This window comes from Pleurodeles waltl, chromosome 12 (assembly GCF_031143425.1).
Source record: "Pleurodeles waltl isolate 20211129_DDA chromosome 12, aPleWal1.hap1.20221129, whole genome shotgun sequence".
NCBI lineage: Eukaryota > Metazoa > Chordata > Amphibia > Caudata > Salamandridae > Pleurodeles > Pleurodeles waltl.
In genome coordinates, this window is record NC_090451.1 from 558,320,896 (window position 1) to 558,348,095 (window position 27,200).

At 45.0% G+C, this 27,200-nt stretch overlaps 1 protein-coding gene across 3 annotated transcripts in view; it reads right to left on the reverse strand.

Moving 5' to 3' along the window:
- Positions 1-27,200, reverse strand: part of WDR59 (WD repeat domain 59) — an 813,082-nt gene that overhangs the window by 668,657 nt on the left and 117,225 nt on the right. For all 3 annotated transcript variants that reach the window (XR_011199955.1, XM_069217643.1, XM_069217642.1), the window contains exons 7-8: positions 22,514-22,602; positions 5,884-6,000 (exon numbers count right to left, since the gene is read on the reverse strand). Coding sequence is in view for 2 of the 3 variants with exons in the window: in XM_069217643.1 (XP_069073744.1) it covers positions 5,884-6,000; positions 22,514-22,602 (206 nt within the window). In the remaining variant the exon portion in view is untranslated. The remainder of the gene's footprint in view (positions 1-5,883; positions 6,001-22,513; positions 22,603-27,200) is intronic.

Sequence of the window (27,200 nt, forward strand, 5' to 3'; positions counted from 1 at the left end):
TGGCGCGCGGAACCATGCAGGGATGCCCCCTGTCGCCATTGCTTTTTGCAATTGCAATGGAGCCTCTGGCGGCCTTTTTGAGACAACACCACAGTGAGCGGGGGCTGCCGTTCTGCCAGAGGGTGATTCTGATTTCCATGTATGCCGACGATGTGGCACTGTATGTTCGTGACCCTGCACGCAACTTAGACGTGTTGTTAGATGAGATTGTCAGGTTTGGAGATATTTCTGGAGTGGTGATAAATTGGACTAATTGGGTTGTGTTTACCTCTGTCGTCTGGAACGGCAGAAAGTCGATCCCGCTATCCCATTGTGTGGGCGGATGGGCCTGTAAGATACTTAGGTCTTTGGCTGAGCTGTGATGTTGAGACGCTCTGGCTGGCCAATTATGGTAAAGCCATGGCTTGGCTAGAGGACAGAATTACAGCATGGCGTTCATTGCCATTGTCCCTGACTGGGCGGATTGCGGTGGCTAAGATGACTGTATTGCCAAAATGTTTGTATTTGTTCACTAACCTCCCGCTGGTGCTTACGGTTAGTTTCTTGCAGCGCCTTCGTTCCGTGGTGATCCGATTGGTGTGGGCGGGAGGTCGACCCCGCATAGCTTGGAAAACATTAGTGTTGCCATTCGAGATTGGAGGACTCGCGGCCCCTGATTTGGAGCTATACTATTACTGCGCGCAGGCCCTATTTGCGTACTATTGGATCAGGCCGATCCGCTATCTGCCGCACCTGGCTCCTGAAAGCGACGCGGTGTGGCCTGACGGACTTGAACGAGTGTTGGGCTGTCTGGACAGGGCTCGGCCTTGAGGCATCACACTTTATGACATATAATATGGATTTAATGAGGTTAGTCTGAGATTTTAAGGATAGTGGACCACTTAATTGGGTTAACTTGATGTTATTCTATGTAAAGTTAACAGATACCTTATGGGTCTCTCTCATTATTTTAGATATTCACTATAACATAAGGATTGGTCTTTTCGGCTATATTGACATTTTGAATAAGGTAGGCGTATTGATTTGCTGAATTCTATATAAATCTAGGGTTTTAAACTCTTGATTTTTTCTCACATCACTAGTAGGATTTGGAGCGTTACCACTAGGTATTTTGCATTTACCTTTTTTTTCTGATTCACAGTGGTGTGTTGATCTGTGGAACTTCATACAAGTCAAGGGTTACATACCCTTGGTTATTTCTCAAATTACTAGTGGGTCTTAGAATGCTAATACTGGGTGCTTTGCACTTTTTCTTTTTCTTTTTCTGATTCACAGTGGTGCTGTCACGTGATAGTTTATTTGGGCCAAATAGTGTTTGATTGGACTTGCGCATTTGTGTCCTCACAACGCTCTGACTAGGAGACTAACTATTGTCGAATTTATCATGTGGGTAATTTTGGAAACCTCCTTTTTTGTTTCCTGTGTTTTTTCTGTTCTCTTATCTGTGAACCGAACGTAAATTGGATTACATGTACTATAGCTATAGTTACTGTTTTATTTATTTCAGCCCTGATGAAGTCTTTAAGATTATTATCTTATTGGACGAAACACGTGTTGGCGTTTGGCTGTTGGTGATTCATGAATGTTGAATCAATGAACGTTTTCGTTTTCTGCAATGATCTGCTCTTCTGGAAAAATAAATTGAGTTATACTCACTCATAAGTTCCTGTGCGTCAGCGAAATTCATCGGAATATTTTGGCACCAGATATGTAATATGGACTAGGAAACATTTACCTAAATATTGAGTACTGATACACGAGTGCAGTGACATTTTGATCTTACTGTTATTAGTTTCCTAGGAAACACTAGAGGAGTTAGGAAGTTCCTCTTGCCACGAGCACCGTGCCTGCAATGTTTCTTATCTAAAAATTGTGGAGATTACCTGTGAGCGCCTCTTCCTATGTGTTTCTTCCTAGTTTGTGCGTATCACCCCCTTTGTTACAGCACCCCAGGGCACTCCAGCTAGTGGAGTTGCCCGCCCCCTCCGGCCACGGCCCCACTTTTGGCAGCAAGGCCGGAGGAGATGAGAAAAACAAGGAGTCGTCACTGGCCAGTCAGGACAGCCCCTAAGGTGTCCTGAGCTGAGGTGACTCTGACTTTTAGAAATCCTCCATCTTGCAGATGGAGGATTTCCCCAATAGGATTAGGGATGTGCCCCCCTCAGGGAGAAGGCACAAGGAGGGTGTAGCCACCCTCAGGGCTAGTAGCCGTTGGCTACTAACCCCCCAGACCTAAACACACCCCTAAATCGAGTATTTAGGGGATCCCAGAACACAGCAAGATAGATTCCTGCAACCTAAGACGAAGAAGGACTGCTGAGCTGAAAAACCTGTAGAGAAGACGGAGACACCAACTGCTTTGGCCCCAGCTCTACCGGCCTGTCTCCCCACTTCAAAATAACTGCTCCAGCGACGCGTTCCACAGGGTCCAGCAACTTCCGAAGCCTCAGAGGACTAACCTGCATCTAAAAGGACCAAGAACTCCCGAGGACAGCTGCTCTGCTCCGAGAAAGAAGCATCTTTGCAACAAAGAAACAACTTTGAAAGAACACACGTTTCCTGCTGGAAGCGTGAGATTTGCACTCTGCACCTGACGCCCCCGGCTCTAATTGTGGAGAACAAACACTACAGGGAGGACTCCTCGGTGACTGCGAGCCCCTGAGTAGCCAGAGTTGACCCCCCTGAGCCCCCACAGCAACGCCTGCAGAAGGAATCCAGAGGCTCCCCCTGACCGCGACTTCCTGCTTCAAAGACCCGACGCCTGGTAAGGACACTGCACCCGCCGCCCCCAGGACCTGAAGGATCCGACCTCCAGTGCAGGAGCGACCCCCAGGCGGCCCTCTCCCTTGCCCAGGTGGTGGCTACCCCGAGGAGCCCCCCCCCCCCCTTGCCGGCCTGCATCGCTGAAGAGACCCCTTGGTCTCCCATTGAACTCCATTGCAAACTCGACGCCAGTTTGCACACTGCACCCGGCCGCCCCCGTGCCGCTGAGGGTGTACTTTTTGTGCTGACTTGTGTCCCCCCGGTGCCCTACAAACCCCCCCCTGGTCTTCCCTCCGAAGACGCGGGTACTTACCTGCTGGCAGACTGGAACCGGGGCACCCCCTTCTCCATTGAAGCCTATGCATTTTGGGCACCACTTTGACCTCTGCACCTGACCGGCCCTGAGCTGCTGGTGTGGTAACTTTGGTGTTGCTCTGAAACCCCAACGGTGGGCTACCTTGGACCCAACTTTGAACCCTATAGGTGATTTACTTACCTGCAAAACTAACAAACACTTACCTCCCCCAGGAACTGTTGAAAAGTGTCCAGTTTTAAAATAGCTTATTGCCATTTGTGTGAAAACTGTATATGCTATTTTGCCAATTCAAAGTTCCTAAGTGAAATACCTTTCATTTAAAGTATTGTTTGTAAATCTTGAACCTGTGGTTCTTAAAATAAACAAAAAAAAGATATTTTTCTATAAAAACCTATTGGCCTGGAATTGTCTTTGAGTGTATGTTCCGCATTTATTGCCTGTATGTGTACAACAAATGCTTAACACTACCCTCTGATAAGCCTACTGCTCAACCACACTACCACAAAATAGAGCATTAGAATTATCTCTTTTTGCCACTATCTTACCTCTAAGGAGAACCCTTTGACTCTGTGCATGCTATTTCTTACTTTGAAATAGTACATACAGAGCCAACTTCCTACACAATACCTCAGCCCTTATTGCAACGTGGCCGCAGAAGTGCATGGGGAGTTCAGACTATATGGTCGTAGTGCACCAGAGGCAGACAATATCATCAATTGCCTGTCGCTCCCCAGACTGCCTGCCCCGATCTCCACCATGCACAGGGGCAGCACAAATAGCTGGTAGTGGTTGTTACGTGCATGCCACTGTGTTTGGCTCCTGCACCTCCTTGTAAACTAGATGGGTGTGGCCCCGCTCCAGTCCCGGCACCCCTGGTCGGAGAACACCCACACCAGGGGGGAGCCGCCTCTTAACTATGCAGTGAGGGTGGGGGCAGCCCTTAAATTACTGCTCTGGGCTTGCGGTCCCAGGATAGCAGCCGTTGCTAGCCCCTGTGCCCCTGCATGGCTGCCTAATCCACCCACCTGGCTTGGGGACCCAGATTTCTGGCCTTACCTTTGTGCCCAGCTTTCTCTGGAGTTTCCCCTTTCCTCAGCATGCCCGGGGAGAGAGGGCAACTGGGCCATTTCAACTTTCATATCCAGATAGAAGGGGATGTGGAAGGTTCTTTCAACCCCCAGGCCAGCTACTAACCATAGGCCTGCCGGCACACTCACATGTCCCTCAGCCACAAGCTTCAGCAGGCCCTCAAACTCCCATTGGAATAAACCGCCTCTGGCGTGTCGGCCAACCCCCCGCCACTCCTCCCACAGCAGGCAGCGGAGGAAGTTGATGCATCACTCTAGCCAGTGAAACCGCACCCTTCTGACTGTAGTGCTCCTGTGGTCCCGCACTCGAGCTGTCCCCCTCACTGCGCTCGCTTTGACCCAGAGAGTGTCCATTGTCAGCAACCCCTGATTGGGGTGCCCCACCAACAAGAGGAATATAGAGGTGGTTACAGGTTTATGGCGGATGCTTGGGAGCTCAATCACGGTAAGACCACCATCTTGGTCAGCTAGATTCAGGCGTCATTGATGTCCTCTGTCAATATAGTGCTCATTCCATTTTTAGGTCTCGCCTACACAGGGGCATGTGCCATGCAGCTAGACTTATTGCTTACAATTCAGTGACCTTACAACCCGCCCACAGCATACCATTAGCTGCTTTTGTCACTCTCATTTGTAATCTTCCAAATTGCTTAGATCCCTGTACACGTTCCTTCCTTTCTTGTGTTAGCTCCTCCCTGGAGCATAAACAAAGAACATTTGTTCTTCCTTATCTTTGTTCTTCCTTGTCCTTTTGCAACGCATTTTTTATTTTATTTTATAAGCATTTCAAATTACTCCTGGATGTGCATTGTGCTTTCCTACGTTTAACACAAGCATATAGCTTCTTATTTATGTTGCTTTTATCCTTTCTGCTGTCTCTTTTGACACTTTAGTTACATCCACAACTGTACTAGTCTATGCCACTCTACTCTATGCCACACCATGACACTCCACTCTATGCCAGTCTACTCCACTCTACCCTACGCCACCCTACTATGTTACTCTACTCTATGCCACTCCATACAATGCCACTCTACACCACCTTACACTGCTCCACCCCACACACTCCAGTCTACTGCATGCCACACCACTCCATGCCACTGCACACTACACTACTCTCCTCTATGCCACTAACTTTTAGCCATGCTGAACAGTAACCACACTTCTACAAAGGATGGGTAAAAGGCATTGGCAACGCTAATAGCTCTCTACGCCACTCTGCTCCACTGCACTCTACACCATTTTACTCCACAATCTAGTCTTTGCCTCTCCACAATTCCACCCTACCAGATTCTATGCCACTCTACTCTATGCACCTCTGTGCCATTCTACTCTCAGCCGTTCTACTCTACTCCACTCTATACCAATCTAATCTATGTCACGCAATTCTATGAGACTCCACTCCATGCCACTCCACCTTACACTATTCTCCTCTATGCCACTAATTTTTAGACATGCTGAACAGTAACCACACTGGTACAAAGGATGGCTAGAAGGCCTTGGCAAGCTAATAGCTTTTACACAGGTGAGGCCTACTGGCTTTGCCAAAGCTTGTTTCTCGTAAGTGGTGTCTATCTTTGCGCACCTTGGTGAACAATGTGCTCTTTTCGCACAATCACTTTACCAATATTGCCAACGGCCAAAGAGGACATCAATTTAGTCGAACGGTAGGAAAAGAGACAATATAACACCCCTTTTCCAGGGCAGCGACCTTACCTTGACAGAGTTATCCTGGCTGGATGTGGCCAAGATATGTTCATTTTCAGGGTGCCAATCCAATCCGTGTATTTTGGACAAGTGGGCTGCAATGTACTCCACAGCAGTGCTGGGTTTCTGCAACAGATAGCAAATTTAGGACTGACACCAAACCATTCAATAAAAGCCCTCCCAAAAAACAGAATAACCAATGCCTTTGCCACACAAACTCTACTTTGTGTATTCTATTATTCCCAAAGTTGACAGTAGTCACAAGATCCATGCAGCTTAGTTTTCTGTAGGTTGCTACTATTGGGCAGTGCTTGGGACAACAAAGAAGTCAAAAAAATGCAATACTTTCTGCCATTAAGTGCCATGAGCAGAGCAATCAATTGTCACCTCTTCCTACATTTTTTTTTTAAAACATCACCTCTCTGTCAATCCTCGTTAAAAACTCCTCCAGCCTTGTGTTAAAAGGCTGATAAAGGGTACAAGAGCACACTATGAATTACATTTTTTTCATGGTGAAACTATTTCATACTGGGAAAAAAACCTTTTCTATGGCAGTGAGCAAACCTCTTCAAGCGTTAGTGGTAGGCAAAAGGTTATCTATATTATCCTGTTAACGAATGAGCTCTCTACCTACCCTCCCAGCTGCTTTTTTAATTTGTATTTATAAACTTGGTAGCATTTGAGTCAAAGCAATACTCCACCGCTTCTATGCACTAAGTGTATTGGTGTCCCAGTGGGTACGTTGTTTAAGATAGATGGAGTAGTGCAATGTAAACAGGCGAGGGGAGCCTCTGAAAAATTAATTACTCAATAGTGACAATATAACTCCATCTTGGGGAAGAAAAATATTACTTACCCTTTAAGCATCTGTTGGTGGCATGTAGTGCTGTAGATTCACATGCTGTGCATACTCCTGCCACCTAGTGTTAGGCTGGGAAGTGTGTAAGCTGTTTTTGTTCAAAGAAGTCTTTCGAGTCACAAGATACTGTGAATCCTCCTCCTGGTGATAGCTCTCATGGTCATCGACTCCACAGCTAGGGTAAAGGTCAGGGTCTGTCTCCCTTGGTGGGTCTACATTATAAAAGTCCAATGGGTCAGCCTGTGGAGGTGTGTCAAATGTGGCATTCCCTCCCACCACGCCTATCTTGTCAGACTGTGGAGACCCCCGAGATGTGATACCAAGAGGGTCTCCTAAAGAATTAGGTGGGGAGGGCGAAGGCTGAGGGAGGGGCTGGTAGCCTTATCTGCTTTATGCACTTGTTTTGTTGGAATCGATATGTCCAAGGCTTCCTTGGACAACTACATTGTCGAGGTGGAGCAACAGGGCAAGGATCTTGACAATCTGGGGGTGGATGACCAGATGGGCAAGGATCTTGCCACTCTGGGGGGTGGATGACCAGATGTTTTTGTCTTTAGTCCAGCTCCTCCTGCAGCTTGTGAAGAATCAGCTTGACTGTGCCAATGTCAGACTTGGCGGTCGACGCTGAGGTCTGCAACTCTGGGGTATCTCTCATTTTGGTGCCAAGATTCTGGCCGGTGCCAAGGGTTGGCTCGGTAACAGTGCAGAGGGTTGCCTTGGTGCCACAGTGGCCAGTCTTGAGGTTTCTTCAGCCCTGAGAGGGAAATGGGAGGAGCGTCCAAAGTGGTGTATTGGTGCTGATCGTGGTCTAAAGGCAGTGGTGGTCCTAAGACTTGTCTCTGGTGGTCCAGATTGGCTGAGTGCCCTTTGGCAGTAGGCTGCTTAGGTCAGGAGCGGTGTCAAGTGGGGGTGAGGTGGTCATACTTACAGACGCCTGGGCTGGCGGAAGGTCCTTGATCTCCAGGTCAGAGCCACATCTTGCTTCAGTGGAGAAAGTCTCTTTTCATCTGCAGTCGCCAGTTGTGGATGATGTTCTTCTCGATGTCCTTAGGACCAAAGAGGTCCAGGTGTCATTGCCGTCCCTATACGACATCTTGAGTCGGCAAAACTGAAGGTCGAGAAGAGTGTTCTTGGTGCGGCAAGCTTCGCAGGTGACCTTGAATTCGGGTGAAAGGCACATATTGCATATCTGATCGGTCAGAGGATATTTTGAATGGCAGCGAGAACACCAAAATGACGTCTGTTCCATCACCGTCAAGACCTGGTGGAGAGACGCAATGGAGAGACAGAAGTAGGCCCCCGAATGGGGAGGCCAGGGAAAGGCTGTGGTCATCTCGGACCCCACTCGAGCAAGTAATCAAACATTGACCTAAGACAGAAAGTAAGGGAGATGTGATTGAAGTACAATATTGACAGAGGGAAATAAACTGTGTGAACTGAAAAGCATTCTGCAATGGTTGTTCACCCAGGGCACATGTCCGAAACCCTACAGCGGAAAGAAAACAATCTAACAATGAAGTCAATGACCATATGCATTATCACCAAGAGGAGTCATGGTACCTGGTGACTCAAAATACTTTTTCGCAGAAAATCCAGGCCCAACCCTAGATGCAGGAAAATCCTCAGCAACTTTGTCAACAGTAACACATGCCTCAGACATGCATTTCATATGTGTGTAAAACACACCTCTTTATACATGCATAAGCTTACCATATAGTTCATATCCATGATGGTAACGCCACACTGTTAATGTAGTTATTTCCGGGAATGGACAGAGGCATTCCCGAAATAAAAACACAACAGTTCAGCCAAAGAAACTTTGTTCACACCTTCAGATATTAGATCTCCCATACTCTTTTTTTAAACTCAGAACTATATAGAGTAATCCTAACTGACTTCTTATTATCAGCAGGCAATTTACATTCTCCATATGAGTAATAAAAAACAGGTTTTCGTGAGTGACTTTACTACTGATCAAACGTATGTTTAGGAGAACCTGTGTCAAAACTCCTGATGAATAACTATTTACATAATTCCGTTTTCTTTCTGCATTTGTTTTTCACCAGAAAATACCAGCTTCATAAATGTGTGGAATGAAACTGCTTCCCCACAGGAGTTTCCCGAGGAAATCTGGCTAGAACATGCATTTAAAACTAGAAGTCACTTCTTATGCTTGAATCCCAAGAAGGCTTGCCTCTCATCTGGCTTAAGAGGAGAAATTGAAGTATGAAAGAAATAAGCAAACCCAGGAACTCTTAGTATGGCATTTTAAAATAAGGCAATTAACATTTTGGATTTCCTGATCCCAAGGCTAATGGTCGTTTAGGACTTCAAAGAACATCCAAGCGTTCAATCAATGTGAATCACTTGGATAAAAATTGCACCATCCCAAAAGCGCACGTGACAAAATCCTGAAAAACCAAAGCAAACAGATCGCACACCATGTGTACAAAAGGGTTAACTCACCCCAAATTGAGTATTCATAGACTGCCTCGAGTGTAGGCAGACTTAACGCTCAATGGTGTACTATAACCGTGAATACACAAGGTAAGAATCAGGGAAACAAGCTCTCCCTAGTTGCAGTGTCCAGGAAGCTAAAACAGGTTCTGTAAAGGAAATCTATGTAAGCAATACTCACAGAATGTGGCACCCAAGGTATGACATACCCCGAAGTCCACTTCCTCAAAAGTGAAAGAGCTGGCTGGCCGGAATATAAGCACCAGTCAGGGGCAGCTGATTGCCTACGTCTGCAGCGGCCGCAAGTAGTTAGGGAGGCAGCTAGGGTGCATCCCATGCGAAAAAGCTGGGAATTTTATCAGTGCCCTCTCAGATGAGATCGGAGGGCGCTGGCCATGAATATTGGAAGAGAAGATTGTGTTAAACCTTAAACAGGAATTTATTTATTTTTGAACTCCATAATGGGGTAATCTGTGCCGTAGAATAACACTAAGGAACTGCTCAAAACTAAAATGGATTACCAGAAGGTGCTGAGCGTGAATGCTCCTAATGGGGTGGAGCAAAACATCAATGAATAAAAATGTAGTCAAAATCAACTAATCCTCTTGACATAATAAAATGCAATAAAATAACAAATGAGCAAACCAGATCATAGTCTAGCAAAAGATCCTACAAGTGAACAAAAGGCAATATTGCTGACTGGAGTAGAATAGCTTAAGTCCAAACAGGGACAGAGTTAGTGGTCTTGTTCACTCCACAGAATATCATCATTACGGCCATCAATGTGCATGGACAAACGGAAAACCCACTTCGGTTACCTTCTGAATAAATTGTTTTTACTAATGTGTTGATGTGCCTCCAGTCCAACACAAATCATTGGGTAAATGACCTTTGCTCAGGTAGTGTGTGGTGATTTTTATGCTGGCCTTTTTGCATTGTATGGTACTGCTGTATTCCATAATTCATATCTTAACTGGTCAAGTGGTCATGCCTATATACCTTTTACTACGAGGACAAGTGATCGTGTAGATGCAATTTCTGGAATTACAGTTAGTATGTGTGATCTGTCTCCAAGTCTCAGTGGTGACCAATCTAAGTTCCTTAGTGATCTCAGTAAAGGCACAGACTGAGCAAGAGCCCCACGGAAGGGGTCAATAGCAGGGGGTAATAGGGTCCAATATATTAGAAAGAGACTGATCTCCCATCAAGAGATTTCCTAGCTGCCACATGACAGCTTCTCCTGTTTTCACCAGTATCATGTAAACTCTCATGCAGAAAATGCTACTATAGACAGAAAAAGAATAAAGACTGCTGCTGGATGAATTATGTTTTTGAAAATTATATTTTCATTTAATTTCCTAATGTATTGTTTTCACTATCCACTTTTGTTTACATAAAATGCATCAATAGATCAATACAAGGCCTGTACACTTTTGTCCCATCAATCGGAAAACTGAAAAAATTGCTTACTTACGTTAACAATCTTTCCAGTGGATCCTCTTATCTGCAGATTCCTCATCTTTTCAATAATCTGGTCAGGCTGGATCTAGCAACTTCAAAGCTGTACAAACTGGAAGAGCGTGCAGGCCTTGTACTGGCCCCAGAACTGACTCCGAGAAATTTAGTTCCCACCCCCTGGCCAACAACGTCAGTTATCACCCAATTTTTTCCCAAGACTTTAAGGCAACCAGATGCAGCGACAAAGATCAGATTTAGTGCAGTGGCAACTCTAATTGGAAAATGATTAACAATGTCCCTCTACTTGCATCCATCAGATGGGTAGGTGGATGGGTTGGGTGAGGTCCATGACCAGGCTTACTACTATTTTGCACAAAGTTCAATCACAACTAGATGAACCATGACTGGCTAAACATTCTTGACTCAAGTACCTTGTAGTGAGGATCTACTTACAGTTATCATGAATAAACACCTTCTACAGCCTCCAGTCTTGGATCCAAAAAAATCACAGAGTGCAGTTCCCAACCACAGATTTCTTTGGTTCAGGGGGATACTTACCAAAGCAACTTACATTTCAACCCCTGCTTTAAGGAGCAACATATGCAAATCTTTTCTACCAAAGTAGTAATACCTACAAGCAAGGGGCACAGTCCAATTTCCTTCAACAGAATAGCATTCCATCCCAATATGCTACAACTGATTTGGAATTCAGGTGACGGTAGTGTCAAGATGGCCAACCGAAGGATCGCTGCTAATGAGAACCCGCCTCATCCCAATCGGCTGAGGCCCCTGAGAGCTTGAAGGTACAGCCCTCTCCCCAGGACCCTGCTGTGAGCGTGCTGGGCCCGCTTTCCTGGCATTGCGGCTGCCGTGGGGACTGTCTGCGAAAATAAGCGGCGAGTGACCAAGCTGCAAATGACATCACAGGTGGCGCCCCTTGGACCGAGACTCTGAGAGCAGGTCTGGATTTCTTGAGGGCCGAGATGCAGCCTGTTGAAAGTGAAAGGTGCAGTTTCGCAGCTCATCAGGGTCTGTAAAAGCTGCACGCACAGGGCCTGGAGATCACCCTTGTTCAGTGACATTTTTAGGGTTGGGGGTAGTAGTGGTGTGCCTCCATCATGCCCTACATGCATATTGGCTGCATATAAATCCCCCCTTCTATTGTGTAATACCGCAGGCTTGGGAGGGGGCAGTATTTCAAGTAGGGCATCCGTCCTGAGCAATTTGCAGCCCACGACAGCTGCAGTGCTCACTGACAGCGATTGAGCGCAGGGACAGCAGGGAGCCCACAGACTGGCACTAATTCGATGAGGGCTGGGTACAATCAAAGTGAGCAATGGAGGTGACTTTTTACCAAAATGGATGCCAGCTGATGATTGTGCTTGCACACCCACCCTGGTCCTCCTAGAGCAGGCACGAGGAATCTAGCCCTGCTGGTTATCTGGAGACTGGGTGAGCAAAGACTGCTGCAGTTTATCTATCCCTAATACTTACTCCTGATAGTGGCCTGTTATTGAGCTTAAAGTACGGGTTGAAAGGGCTTACCTAGCGATCTCGAGTACTGTGCAGGGGAGGTGTTAGAAATGGGGTCTCTAGATGGCAGTCGGTTTGCACCTTGTCCAAGTAGGGACCCTCACTCTAGTCAGGATAAGGGAGATACCCCGCTCAGATACCCCGCTCAGATACCCCCTGCTCACCCCCTTGGGAGCTTGGCACTAGCAGTCAGGCTTATCTCAGAAGCAATGTGTAAAACATTTGCACATAACACACAGAAATAAGTGAAAACACTACAAAAGGACACCACACCAGTTTTCGAAAAATAGCCAATATTTATCTATATAAAACAAGACCAAATACGGTAAGAATCCAACATACAGTAAGAAAAATAAGAATTATGCAAGATTTACTCAAAACTACAGTTCCTTGAAGTGGATAGCTCCACCTGGGGCTATCACGGCATCGTGATCAACAAAACCAACAGTTCAGGCCGGCCGCGGCGTTGCGGCCTAGCTACGGTGTCGCGAAGACCCGCAATCAGTACCTTGGATTTGCAGGGCGTCGTGATCCTCGCGGTGAGCTCCGGAGCTGGCGTCACTGACGTCGCAGTGTTGGGTCCGGAGTCGGTGCAGGAGTCGTCGTGCCCTTAAGGTCACACGCGTTGCAGATCGAACTCCAAGCTGATGAAATCAGGTGCACCGGCGTGGATGGCGTCGGGGCTGTGGTGCAAAGTGGGACGATGCCACGTGCAGTGCCCACAGGTCACTGTGCAGGCAGTGGCTCGGTGACGGCGTCCAGCGGCGTTGGTGAGACCAGGGCTGCGGTGTGAAGCAGGGCGGTTCGACGTGCGTTGTCCACAGGTCACGGTGCAGGCAGCGGCGTCGTTGTTGCAGAAGCGCTGTTGTCGGTAGGCCCAAGCCAGCAGTGCCGGACGAGGTGGTGCTTCGTGACCCTCACAAGCGGTGTCCACAGGGCACGGTGCAGGCAGGATGCCTGGTGACGACACAGGAGTCGATGATGCTGGCGTCGGTGGACCGGGGTTGCGGTGCGGGATGGGACGGTGCTTCGTGTACCTCACGAGCGGTGTCCACAGGCCACGGTGCAGGCAGCGGCGCCAGTGTCAGCAGGTGCGGCGTCGCCAGGGATTCCCAGGCGCCGTGTGAGCAGGCGATGCCAGAGTGTGGGGCCCACAGGTCACGGTGTGAGCAGCGCTCGGTGAAGGTCGCGGTGTGAAACGGGGCAATGCAACTCTTTGCAATGTCTGCAGGTCACGGTGCAGGTCACGGTGCAGGCCAGCGGCATAGTTGGCGGTGTCGCAGTGGTTTCTCCTCTTCAACAGCACAAAACACACAGTTCCCAGTGCTGCAGGTCGAGGAAACTGAAGTCTTTGGTGTCCCTGAGACTTCCAACAGGATGCAAGCTCTACTCCAAGTACTTGGAGAACTTTCTCAAGCAGGACACACAGCAAAGTTCACCCTTTGCACTCTTTTCAGGCAGAAGTAGCAACTGCAGGCCAGTCCAGCAAAGCAACACAGCAAAGGGACAGTACTCTTCCTCCAGCTCTCCAGCTCTTCAGCTCTTCTCCTTGGCAGAGGTTTATCTTGATTCCAGAAAGATTGTAAAAGTCTGGGGTTTTGGGTCTTCTTCTTATACCCAGTGCTACCTTAGAAGTTGGCAAACTTCAAAGCAAAGTCTCAAGTGTTTGCAAGATCGTCCCTTGTCCAGGCCAGGTCCCAGACACTCATCAGGGGGTCGGAGACAGCATTGTGTGAGGGCAGGCACAGTCCTTTCAGGTGTGAGTGACCACTCCTCCCCTCCCCTCCAGCACAGATGGCTAATTAAGATATGCAGGCTACACCCCAGCCCTCTTTTGTGTCACTGTCTAGAGGAGAGGTGTGAACAGCCCAAATGTCAAACTGACCCAGACAGACAATCCACAAACAGGCAGAGTCACAGAATGATATAAGCAAGAAAATGCCTATTTTCTAAAAGTGGTATTTTCAGACAATTTAAAAAAACAACTTCACAAAAAGATGTATTTTTAAATTGTGAGTTCAGAGACCCTAAACTCCACATTTGTATCTACTCTCAAAGGGAATCTGCGCTTTAAGGATATTTCAAAGCAGCCCCCATATTAACCTATGAGAGAGATAGGCATTTGCACAGTGAAAACCGAATTTGGCAGTATTTCAATGTTAGGACATATAAAACACACTAGTATATGTCCTACCTTAAACATCCACTGCACCCTGCCCATAGGGCTACCTAGGGCCTAACGTAGGGGTGCCTTACATGTAGTAAAAGGGAAGGTTGAGGCTTGGCAAGTGGGTACACTTGCCAAGTCGAATTGGCAGTTTAAAACTGCACACACAGACACTGCAATGGTGGTCTGAGTCATGTTTACAGGGCTACTAATGTGGGAGCACCAGTGCTGCAGGCCCACTAGTAGCATTTGATTTACAGGCCCTGGGCACCTCTAGTGCACTTTACTAGTAAATCAAATATGCTAATCATGGATAAACCAATCAACAGTACAATTTCTATAGGGAGCACTTGCACTTTAGCACTGATTAGCAGTGGTAAAGTGCGCAGAGACAATAAACCAGCAAAAACAGACCTAAAAACAAATAGGAGGAAGAAGGCAAAACGTTTGGGGATAACCCTGTTAAAAGGGCCATTTCCAACAGAAGGCTTTTGAGGTGCTCTGTTGTGAGACCTGTAGTGTAACCCACCTGGGCACAAATGCTTCCCAAACCCAAGGGAGGCCTGGGAACGGGCTTCAAACGGCTCCAAGCCCCAACACATGATTGAGAAGGGCACTGCCACAATGGCTCAAGGTGGAATCACTGGTGAGGAACCCATGCTACGACAGGCTCAACGGCCATTTAATATGGATAACTTGAAACTGGAGGGTAACAAGGCCATCACCGAGAAGACTGAAGGTGTAACCATCACAGTGGTGATATGGACAAAATGAGGGACTTGGGTACTAGAGCTGATGGTGCGGATAAGATACTGGAGACGTACACTAGTAAGCTAGCAGACTAAGATAGGTGACAGCAGCAACAAGAGGCCAAGCAGGTCGATCTGGAAGACCGATCCCAACGCAACAACATGCACATACTGGGGCAACTAGAAGGGACTGAGTCCACACTGGTGGAGCAAATTCTGGAAACATGGCTCCCTACGGTATTGCACGGGTTTGAAACTGAGGGAGGCTTGCACACAGACAGAGCACACAGAACCCAGACCCAAACCCAGAGCATGCCCCGCATGCTGATCACACGAATGCTGAAGTGCAGAGACTGGATGGGTACATTAGCGGCGGCTCGCCAACAGGGCAATGTCAAATTTAATAGGAACAGAACTTCCTTCTACCCAGACTATGCAGCAGTGACCCAAATGAAGAGTAGATAATTCATGGAGGTGAAGAGGAAACTCAGGAACCGTGGGTTGGTAAATGCCCTGCTGCCCCCAGCACACCTAAGAGTAGACTTACAGGAGAAAAGGCTTTTCTTTGTTCATGCTGAGGAGCCCATGCAGTTTCTTGAGAGTCACTGAACAATTAGCAGGGGAGGGTGGCAAGCATGTGGGCAAAGATTCACAGTCAGTGGCGGGGTGGGAGTGCCGACGCTACTACTCAATTATGCATAACATAACCGAAGAGGGATGAACTACAGATGATCCTGCATACTACGCAAGTCAAACGAGGTTGATGCAGTGTCTGAGTACACCACCGCTTTCTGGTGTGACTAATGGTGACTCTGTTCCTGGGGTGCCCCACACCAGGGGACCTAGGGAGCAATGTGCTGTAATGGGGAAGATTGTCTGTTTCTCCAGGCGGTGGGGGGTGGTACCATGCATGTTACTTGTAGACACCAGGTTGGGGCGGGCAACAAGGGTGGGAGAACAGAGGGTGTTACTGTTCTTGCATTTGAGAGGAGGAGTGCAGGCTATCAGCGACACAATCACTTACTGGCAAAGACCGTATACAAGCACAGAGAAATACACACTTCACACACATGTGTTACAGTGTTATCCAGGAAGGTTAAAGGGATCCAGAGCCCCATCAAGCGGCAAAGAATTTGATCATATGCACGTAAGCAGAAAGCAAATATCGCAATGTTGCAGGAGACACACCACCTCCTGCAGGAACATGAGAAGATACGAGCAAAAGGAGGGGGGTGCAGGTTATGGTAAATCACTGATACAGTGACGACACAAGAGGTTACCCCACGTCCTTTCCTGCATTGTATCCACAACAAGGCTGGAGTGACATAGCAGGCATGACCACAGTTTTGCATGAAGCGCAATTGCTCACAGCAGATGGGGATAGGAGGGCAGCCCTGAATGCACAGACTGATGAAACAGATATCAGATGGGCCATAAAACAAATGTACACAGGGAAGGTGCCCAGTAATGACGGACTATCAGCCAAATTCCATCAATAATCTGTGGATCTCCCATACGCTCCACTCCTATCTATGTACAGAAGCATTTGAATCTGGGGTGCTACCGGCATTGTTGAGGGAGGCAAAAATAGTGGTCCCCCCTAAGCTAGGAAAGGACCCTGCTTGTTGCAAATCATATCAACCACAGTTGATGATTAATGTTAATGCTAACATTTTGGGGAAGATACTAGCCCACTGCTTGGCTAAAGTGGCATGGGAGATCGTACACCTGGACCAAGCAGGGTTTGTGGGAGGCCGCACTACCACCAATAACATCAGGAAAGTGTTTTTAATAAGAGAACAGATCGAGAAAGGGGAAGAACCCTGTGCCCTTGCTAGTCTGGATGCCCATAAGGCTTTTGATACTGTCAACTGGGAGTTCATGGAACAAGCGTTACAATTCTACGATCTAGGCACTGACTACTTGAGATGGATGAAGCTATTGTACACAGACGGCAGAGCAAGAGCAAAAGTAGGTAACAGAGTGTGAGTAAAATTAGGTAATAGAGTATCCGAAAGCTTGTAGGTGGACAGAGGGACCCGTACTGCGGTGCACTCTCTCGCCGTTGATATTGGCCCACGTCATCGAGCCAGTGGCACAAATTATATGTTCCAGGCATGAGGGAGACAGTGTTAGGTGTACAAGCAGGAAGTCATTTTATTATATGACGGTGACATCCTACTGACCCTACGCAACTGGGAGATAACAGGGCACACAGTTAATGCCACAATTGTTGAGATGGGGGCATACTCAGAGTTTAGATTGAACGCGGACAAGTCAGTACTTTATTACATGCAGTTAGACCGGGTTGCGGGTGGAATCTACTTAACATAAGGGTCCAGACAATCCCAATGAAATACTTAGGGGTATATTTGAGCTCTGATATGTCTGAGAAGTATGACTCTAATGTGGGTATCTTCCTTGATACCCTGGAGCAGAGCGTGCACAATTGGCTATGGTCCCCTATGTCCCTGATAGGGCACATAGCGATAAGTAAAATTATTATATTACCTAGTCTTATATGTTCTACATCACATGCCAATGCGTGTGCCAGATGCCTACTTTTGTCGGCTGGATGAACTACTTAGGTTGCTCTACTGGGGGAATGGGAGGATAGGCATTAGCCTAGAGGTCCCGAAATTACTGTGGGAGGGTGGAACTTCCATATCTATTACTCAGCAGCTCAATCACAGCATGTCATACAGTGGTTCCTGGAGGGGGACACCAACCCTGTGATGGGACTCTTGATGCAACTGATCACACCACAAAAGCTCTTGGCTTTACCTCTCGTTTCCAGAGAGAAGAGGGCAATTCTACTGTATGGGTTACGGCCATGCTAGATATATGGGGCAAGCCTCCCAAAGAGACTGAGATTACCATATTTATGTGAAACAATGGATGCTTTGGTATACGGGAATTAGTCCCATGATGACCCTTTTCTTAGGATGCAGGGAGACAGGGGAAATCCCACAAACTTCGGGGGACCTATATGAGAATGGTTCGCTGGCAGGATATGTGGCCTTCTGTGCCAGATGGGAGATGGCTGTGGGACGCTTTGTGGTCTATGCAAGCCTCGCTGCAGCAATCCGCAAGGCCTGGATGGAGTTCTCGCAGGAGCCAGAAAATCACACACTGAATCAAACTTTACTGGACATGAGAGGAGAAGGTAAACTGATCACCTGTTCATATGCACTGTTGTTACTGAAAACTGCTGCAAGGGTGGAGGAGTTGAAGTTGCAATGGGAGACTGATCTAGGTGTGGAATTGCAGGATTGTGACTGAATGTTTATACTAGGCAACTGCAGGAGGGTCACCCTCAATGTGAGGTTGAAACTGATACAGTTCAAGTTTATACATAGGGACTATGTGACACCGTGCTGGTTACACAGGCTGTAGCCTTCTAAATCTGAGCACTGTTGTAAATATAAGACAGAAGTAGGAACTTATATACACATGTGGTCTGGTTGCCACTAATCAAGACACAAGGGGACCTGATAGAACTACCGCTGCAGCCTACAATCCAACTATGTCTGCTGGGCTTGGTAACCTGGGCCAAACCCACTAAAGATGTGGAAAGATCCTAGAGTTATGATTAACCATAGTCAAGTATTTCCTTATCAACATCTCCTTCACTGATTGTTCGGACTGGGAACTTCAGCTAATTGTTTGTGGTTCAAGGCCTTTTGAAAATTAAACATCCTCTGCCCTTCCATCTTTTGCCAAAGTATGGTTTTTGGGAGTTTTCTCCCCAACAGAGAACCCCATCAAGGGCTCTGTGGGACACCCTTTCATGGGGTGTGCCTGCGGATGGCGAGCGTTTCGGCATCAAGGCTCCCTTTCGTGCCCGTGAGTCTGATTTCTTCTACTTGGGTGCCTTAGCAGAGGTCGTAGACTCTATTACCTCTTTTCCGCTCTTCTTCAGCGCTTCTTATTCGATTTCTATGATATCCAAATCACCCTCCGAAGTTTCTCATTTGGGTCCTTCGGTGACATTTTCCTTTTTGTCACTCAAAAGTCCCAGATCTTTAAGGGATGGTGTAGATTTTTGGCCTTGTAATGAGTGATGGGCCATTGTTTGTTTCGCTTTCACCCTCAGCGTCTTCGGGGCAAACACAGAGCAGTGTTACAATCTTCACCCTGGTGATCGAGTGAAAGACAGATTACACAACGGATGCTTGTCCTTCTGAGCATATTTGTGAGGGCAATTCTGGCAGAATTGGAATGGTGTTTTCTTTATCATGCCACAAGCGGAGCACCCTGTCTTGGCACTCTCAGCACTCCGTTGAAATTTGTAAAAAATTCACCCTTGCTCTTACTTCGTCTGACATACAATCCCTTTCGATGATGTTCTGAAGCTTTGATAAAGTTTTCTATAAAGTTTTACACCAATTCTTTTACGTTTTTTCTTGATATCTCTGCAAAAAGATCCAGACCCAACGGTGGAAAACAATAATCTGAAGATGGGAACCTAAGGTGGGAACATCCTGACAAAATACAAGGGCTTTTCAAGGAGTCGCCAAATGGAGGTCCCATTGATGCCCACCAACAAAGGTAGATAAAGAAGATGGAATAAAAAAATTTGGTGAAATGGTAGAAATTTCGGACCCAACCACTAGATGGCAGAATAATGCATAGCATGTGAACTCAGAAAAGATTCACACTGCAAAACCTGGGTATTCAAGATTATCGATCTACTTTATGAATCTATACGTCACATTCTTCTGATTTTTGTATTTTTGCTATTTCACCATTTTTGCACTCTACTTGGAAAATATGGTGTAAACCTATGAAATAAGCTCTGACAATATGTGTAAGATGAGCACTATTTTGTGTTTATTCATATTTCCATTCTTGCGTTTGAGCTTATTTTTAAATTTAGTGTTCAAGGTATTCTAATATTTCATATATATTTGCTGTACAGTCTTGATTGAGCATAGGATAATAACATTTTAGAGATGAAAATTATGCATTTTATATCCAGTAGAGCTATTTTGAATTATTATGTATATTTTTACTAAATGATGTGTTTATGATGTAAAATGTATTGGCTTACTGAATGAATTAGTCTGTGGTATTCTGTGAAGAACACTGGATCCTATTCAGAAGGTATAATTCCTTTAATAACATTAATCTTTACCAGTGTCAAGAAAACTAATCGTATCTTGATCAAGCAGAACTAGTGACAATGGAATAAGTGTCTTGCAAGGTGTTGGACGCAATAACTCAAAATTCACTAGCAGGTTGTCTTCCAAACTTTAGATCATCCATGCCTTCTCTGAAAAATAAAGTTTGTCATCAATGGGGGATATCCACATTTGCCAATGCCAGTGTTGACCCTTGAGAATAGTCGCTCCAATTGGATGGCAAGTGGGCGCTCTGCCTTCTTTTGGGAGGTCTGAATGATTGTGCATGACTCTTGCTAATACCCCTGTCCCCACCGTCTCTCTGGCCTGGAAATAACTTACTTTTCTAAAAGTAATATTTTTTCTTCCAGCACAAGCCTCTAAGTAGCCTCAATGGTAGTGTTAGGTCAAGCTAAGAAAATTATTCCTGTTCTTCTTAAGTTTCTTCAAATTTTCGTCCTAGGTTCAAGCAATGTCTCAGCGGCATATCCTCTAACTGTAAACCACAAATGCTTTCAATCTCATATCCCTCAATGGTGTGTCTTTCAATGTCAATATGCCTATCAACATTGGTATAATGTTCGGACAGTGAAGTGCCTTCAACAGTGATATGACATTCAATATCTTTTGGACTGTAAATTACTTAGTGTCATGGGCTGTACTAATATGGAGGTTGACTGGGAGGAAAATGCTTTGTAACTATGACAGAAAAGTGGACAGTGGTGCCACTCCTATGTATTCCTGTCAGGGGAGTCTGAGTTAATCCCCATTTCATCTACATTGTGGTAGAGGGTCATCACCTGTACTATCCCTTGTGTTGAGGCTAAAGTTAAATGACAACTTTATCAATAGCTTTAGTTTTTCATTCACACAAAGACAATCTTGGTCTCTAAGAATTCTACTGGACATATTTCAGCAGTATGGACTCTCAACAGAGTTACATAGATATACACACACTGCAAAAGGAAATGGTTAATCTACAGAATTTTTAACTGCCTTATGAAGGACAGATAAACAGTGAGGACACTGCAGTCCAGAAATGCTCCAGAACAAAACATACAAACATTGGACACCTCAATATTTAGAGACTTACAGGCTGTGTTAATGTGAACACATGCATGAATGTTCAAAATGTATGCGGGTTTCTACACAAGGATACTTATTTTTAAATTTAGTGAGCTGAGATGGTTTGGTAAATAAAACAAAAAGTGCAAAAAGCTGTTTTAAAGTGTAGCGCGATATTCATTTTTTAAATTTATTTTTAAAAGCACTGAGTGGGTTGGGTACCGAGAAGCAGGCCACAAGAAGAAACAAGAGGGAGAGAACACGGATAAAACGTGGAGTGCTGGGACCAGGCAGACGCACACTGGGAAGAGTGCAACACAGGTGGAGGAAAGAAGAACATAGGCAGAGAAAGCGAGGGGTGGGATAAAAGCACATGAGGAAGATAGCTGGGAACTCATCAAGACCTTAAATAAGAAGAATAAAGTAGTTCCTAAAAGTGATCTGAGTTGCCAATCAAAGAGATGGGTAAGGAGGCAATGCCCCATGGGAGAAACAAACACGGATTGACAATAAAGCCATTAAATAAGAAGTAGCCAAATAAAAGTGACAGGAAAACCAAGCAGTGGTAGGTTTCAAAAACCGCTGTATGTGGCTGGTAAGCCCACAATATGCCTTTTTGCAACCAGACAGCTTATGCTCTCTGGTTGGATCAAACTATTAAAGGAGGTTTTAAGGAAAGCCCTTGATTGAAGAAGCATTCCAAAATATCAGCAAGAATCAAGAATCGTTCCATTTTGGCCACAAACTGTATTTAGAAGCAAATTGCACAAAGAAATACGTGGGGAGGGTTTAGTGCTCAAAGGCTTTTTGAACTAGAGGGAAAACAAGTAATTGTATTTAACAGTTGCTGTAGTATATTCTAGAGCTATGGAGCTCCTTTGATGTGTTAAAGTGAAGTTGAGTTTTCTTCACTCATAGGTTGGTGTGTGATTTAACCAGCATTTTAGTTATTTTTCTTTAACATTTTAAGATATTTAAGATTGTGAGATTAAGGGCATGACATTAGCTTGTTATTTACATTTTCAAACGTCTCTTATTGAAAAATATAACAAAGAAATAATCCACATACAGCCAAAAATATTTTGTGTTTATGAAAACCATGATAGATAATCACTTTTCAAGAAATGGTGTACAACCCCTTATCCTACAAAGTGTTGTAGACTAAGCTTGCAGCTGTGACACACCCAGTGGTAGTAGGAGCGAAGCACAAGTAGTGAACAATACTCACCCGCTTATCCCAAATACGCACATCCCCATCGTGACTGGTTGCAAGGCAGTGAGTGTTCTTCTTGTTCCACTTCACCTGAGAAGCACCCGCTATACAAAGAGGGGTGACAAAGTAGATATGAACTGTGATGGTACCAGAAACTGTTCCAAGGCAGTACAAAAAAGTTTAACAAACAAGGCTGCCTATTATAGCACTTAAAGAGTGAGGCTTATAAAGCACACATTTATGGTTTGTAGAGTGGAACATAGGTGGAAGGGGCACCATCTTATTTTACTATCCTAAGAATTGTGTTTATTTATACAAATATTTTCTACACATGCATAGATGTGAAAGCAATCCATAACAAAATAGGGCATGTCCCCGAGATAAATAGCAGCAAAGGTTATGCCCCGATGGACATCTAATGAGGTGTATGTATTTCTTGTAATGAAATGTTGTGAGTTTTGAAAGTGTGAGGTTTGTGGTGTGTTTTTTGGTGTGGTTGTGGGACCTCACCATGTAACATGTTCATGAAACCTAGTTGGGTCTGATCAGGCTCACTTGTAAAATCTCTAGTCCAACACTAGGTAGCTGTGGCTTGATGCAGCAAGGCTTAAACAGAGAAAATAGTGTAGATTATTTAGACATACCAAATGACAAAATAAGAATGTCACACAACACAAAAGAAATCCGACATCAGTTTATTTAAAAAAAAAAGGTTATATTTTTCACGAGGGAAGGGGAGGGGAGAGGAGAGGAGAGAGATTTCTTTTTCTTGGGTAACAATAAGGGGTATTAGGACAGTCACCTGGTCACCAAAGAAGCATCAAGTCCAGTTTCCACACTGTATGCATGGACCGCTATAGACTTTAAAGTAGTGGTCCTGGTGCTGAGGATGTTGTAGGAAGTCCTCTTTGGGCCAGAGGAAGTCCAGTTACGATTGGGCTACTGGTCTCCAGTCACAGCAAGCCCAGCAGTTTCCTTTGGCAAGGACTAGTGTCTGTTGGTAACCAATCTGCACTCTGACTAATCTCCTTGGTCCACCACATTCTGTAGCAATGTTCGAGTGTCAAGGAGTGGGCTTCATTCCTGCACATCGGCAGTCAGAGGCGATTCGATGAATGTGGCTCAGCTGTTGTGGCCCTAGTTACTATCAGGAGCTGTATAGTGAAGATATAGTGTATTCTGAACAGCTACAAAAAAAGGTTAGTGAATTTCTGGGGGGATTAAAGAGTACAAGGCTCTCTTCTGAGGAACAAATTACATTAGATGCACCAATTCGTATTGATGAGATAATTGAGGCAGTAAGCTCCCTGGCAACAGGGAAAGCTGCTGGACCGGGTGCAATACCACTTGAATTTTACAAGACCTTCCTGATAGACATTAAAAAGGATATGCATAGCATTTTTTGTATAGCGCAGGCAGGTCAGGCACCCTTATCGTGGGAATGTGCAAGTGCTAAAAAAAAAAGGATAAATCAACAGAGTTCCCCAGTTCATATAGACCCATATCTTTGTTAAACGTAGATGGAAAGATTTATGCAAAGATTTTGGCCAGTAGATTGGCAAATGTGATAGTCAGGCTGGTTAGACAACAACAACATGGGTTTATTCCGGGTAGAGATACAATAGATCATATAAGAAGAATAATAGCCATGTTTGATCTTGCAGAACTATATCAAACAAATTTAGGATTATTACTTTTGGATGCCGAGAAGGCATTTGATCGTGTATCGTGGAAGTTTCTATGGGAAGTCATGCGCTGGAAAGGTATAGGGAGTGGATATATCACAGCTATAAAAACTTTATATGTAGCCCCAAAAGCTAGAATTTGCATTGCTGGTTTGGAATCAGATACTATCTTAATCTCTAGGGGGACTAGACAAGGGTGTCCATGTTCCCCCTTGCTCTTTGCTCTATATATTGATTCTTTCTTGCTGAGATTAGAAGAATGCAAAAATATTCAACCTCTATTATATCATGGAGAAACATATAAGGTGTTTGCATATGCTGATGATGTAGCTATAGTGACAAGCAACACGGAGGAAGCTATTAAGGCAATAGAAATAGAGGCAAGAGAGTTCGGAAAATACTCCGGATATAAGCTGAACTCAGATAAAACACAAATAGTATGTTCTGGGCACGTTTCACTAGTAGATAGACGATTGGTATCTGAAGCAGTGTATTTGGGGGTGAAGATTACATCAGTGGTTAATCGGTTGGTGGAAATTAATTTTATCCCCTTATTAAATAGAATAAAGAGGGATTTAGACCGAATGCATAATTTGCACTTATCGCTAGAGGGTCGCTGCAATGTATTGAAAATGATGGTTCTGCCACAAATCCTATATTTATTTCGGGCTATTCCCCTTGAGGTTGATAAAAAATGGCTTAAAAGATTGGAAAAGATGGGGAATAATTTTTTATGGGGATATGCTAAAACGAGAAGGGCAATGAAGTATATGACACTTCCCAAAGATCGAGGCGGGTGGTCAGTCCCTAATTTTACACTGTATTACTACGCCTGTTGCCTTCAACATATGGATGAACTTATAAGGGGAAGTTTTAAGGGTAATGAAGAAGTAAAATCAACCCCTATTTATACTATGATGGTGGGTGGGGAGGCAAGTGGTTGGTTATCAAAATTTGAGGAACCAAGTTACTTTAAAAAAGTAAGATTTAAGCCTTTTTTGTCCGCCTTCAAGGTTTGGGCTCAGATAAAACGGAGTATGGGACTGGGAAAGATTACGGCTTATACACCAGTGAAATTTTCAGCTATCCCAAATCATATCTTTAGGGATCCCATACTAGATTTTTGGCGTTCTAGGGGAATAAATAAAGTCGGAGACTTGTATTGTAAATCCGGTTATAAATCATTTACGGATCTGCAGTCTCAATTTGGCTTACCTAAGACCCATTTTTTTTAATTTTTGCAAATACGAAATTTTTTACAGTCTCAGAAGTGCGTTACAGTACAGTTGTCGGAGATCCCGGTAGTTGAGGCTGTTAAAAATGGGGCAAAGATTGGCAAGTTATATAAGTTATTAACAGAGTTACAAGTAGATGATATGGCACAACAGAATGAGAGATGGATTGCACGATTTGGGGTGGCTGGAGAGTGGGTGGACCAATCCTTAGCCATGGCTGAGACAACATTTCTATCAGCTAATTTGAAAACCCAGCATTACAAAACACTGATGGACTTATATTATACTCCAGCAAAACTGAAAAAGTGGGGGATATCCTCTGGAAGCTGCAATCGATGTGGGAAAGTTGAAGCTGAGATAATGCATATGTTTTTTGTATGCCCAATGTTGCAGGGAATATTAAATGAGATAGAGGTATTCCTTAAGAAGATCACGCATTGCAATATTCAGGTTACTGTTATGCTGGTAGTATTGGGAGTCGTGGACTCACCTGAAAGTACGGAACCTGCACTGTATAAAATAAGGCGATTTTTATTTTTGTCCATGGCAATATACCGCTTATGTATTGCTACAGATTGGCTCAAAAAAGAACCCCCCCACGTTTGAGAATTGGCGCTCTAGATTACTTACCATCTATAATACTGAATTAAGTCTTTATAAGTTAAAGGGTCATAAGAAGAGACATAGAGGAGAACGAATGTGGGCACCACTGACTAGATGGTTGGAATATCAAGACACAGTTTAAAAAAAAAAAAAAAAAAAATGCTAATTGTTTCGATATGTGATATATATAACTGAGGTTTTTTTAAAGGTCTTCTTTCTCCTGTTGTTTTGTTTACTTTACTTTCTTCGCACGGATATATTATGTCTTCTTCTTTTTTTTCTCATGTAACCCCCTCCCTCCGACATATTAAAATAAAATAAAAAATTTAAAAAAAAAAAAAAAAGAAAGAAATCTGTGTTTCCTGGAACGCAGCCAGAGTGATCTCAAAATTTAAAAATGATGTAAGGCTCCCTCTAACATTGATGGGTCGAGTGGCACCTTTTAAAATGATTACCCTTCCCAAATTGTTATAAGTGCGACAGAACACATACCAATTACCCAGATTACATTTGCACAATAAATCACGAGCAGCGAACCCTACTATTGGCACGCAGCAACCCACGGATAGCAACCAGGACATTACAGCACAACCTACACAACGGGGAGCTTGTAGAAGGCTACTACTGGACGACACACCTGATTGCCATTGGATCCACGCCCCACAAGACCACCTGACCTTCCATCTAGAGACAGAGCTACTGGGTCAAAAATCATATCTACACTATCTGTACGGAGAGCCAGGTTTAAATAGTTTCCCTCCTGCTACACAAGTCACAATCACGGCAAGGCGTAAAGCCACCAAGACAATAGGCTGGGCACAAAAAACTCACCAGCGAGACACCGCTGTGGAAAAGCACATGGCTAAAAGAAATGGCAAAGCTACTGGGCTTTGAGTCGTGGGACACAATAGGTATCTCCACAGTAGGGTATAGCATTGAAAAGGGAGACACCATGCCCTTCTCATCTTTACAGCAAGAGTACAACATGCACCAGTTCGAGTTTCTAAAATATGTACAGCTGGGCCATGCATGGCACACTCAGGGACTGAGAGAGATCTAAATTCCTGATTGTGCCCCTCTTGAGGGAAGGCTACTAACAAAAGAGCTAGGAAAGGGAGCTGTTTCATGCACATACAAACAATTAATAACAATATGCCAGACAAACTGGGTGCACTAATG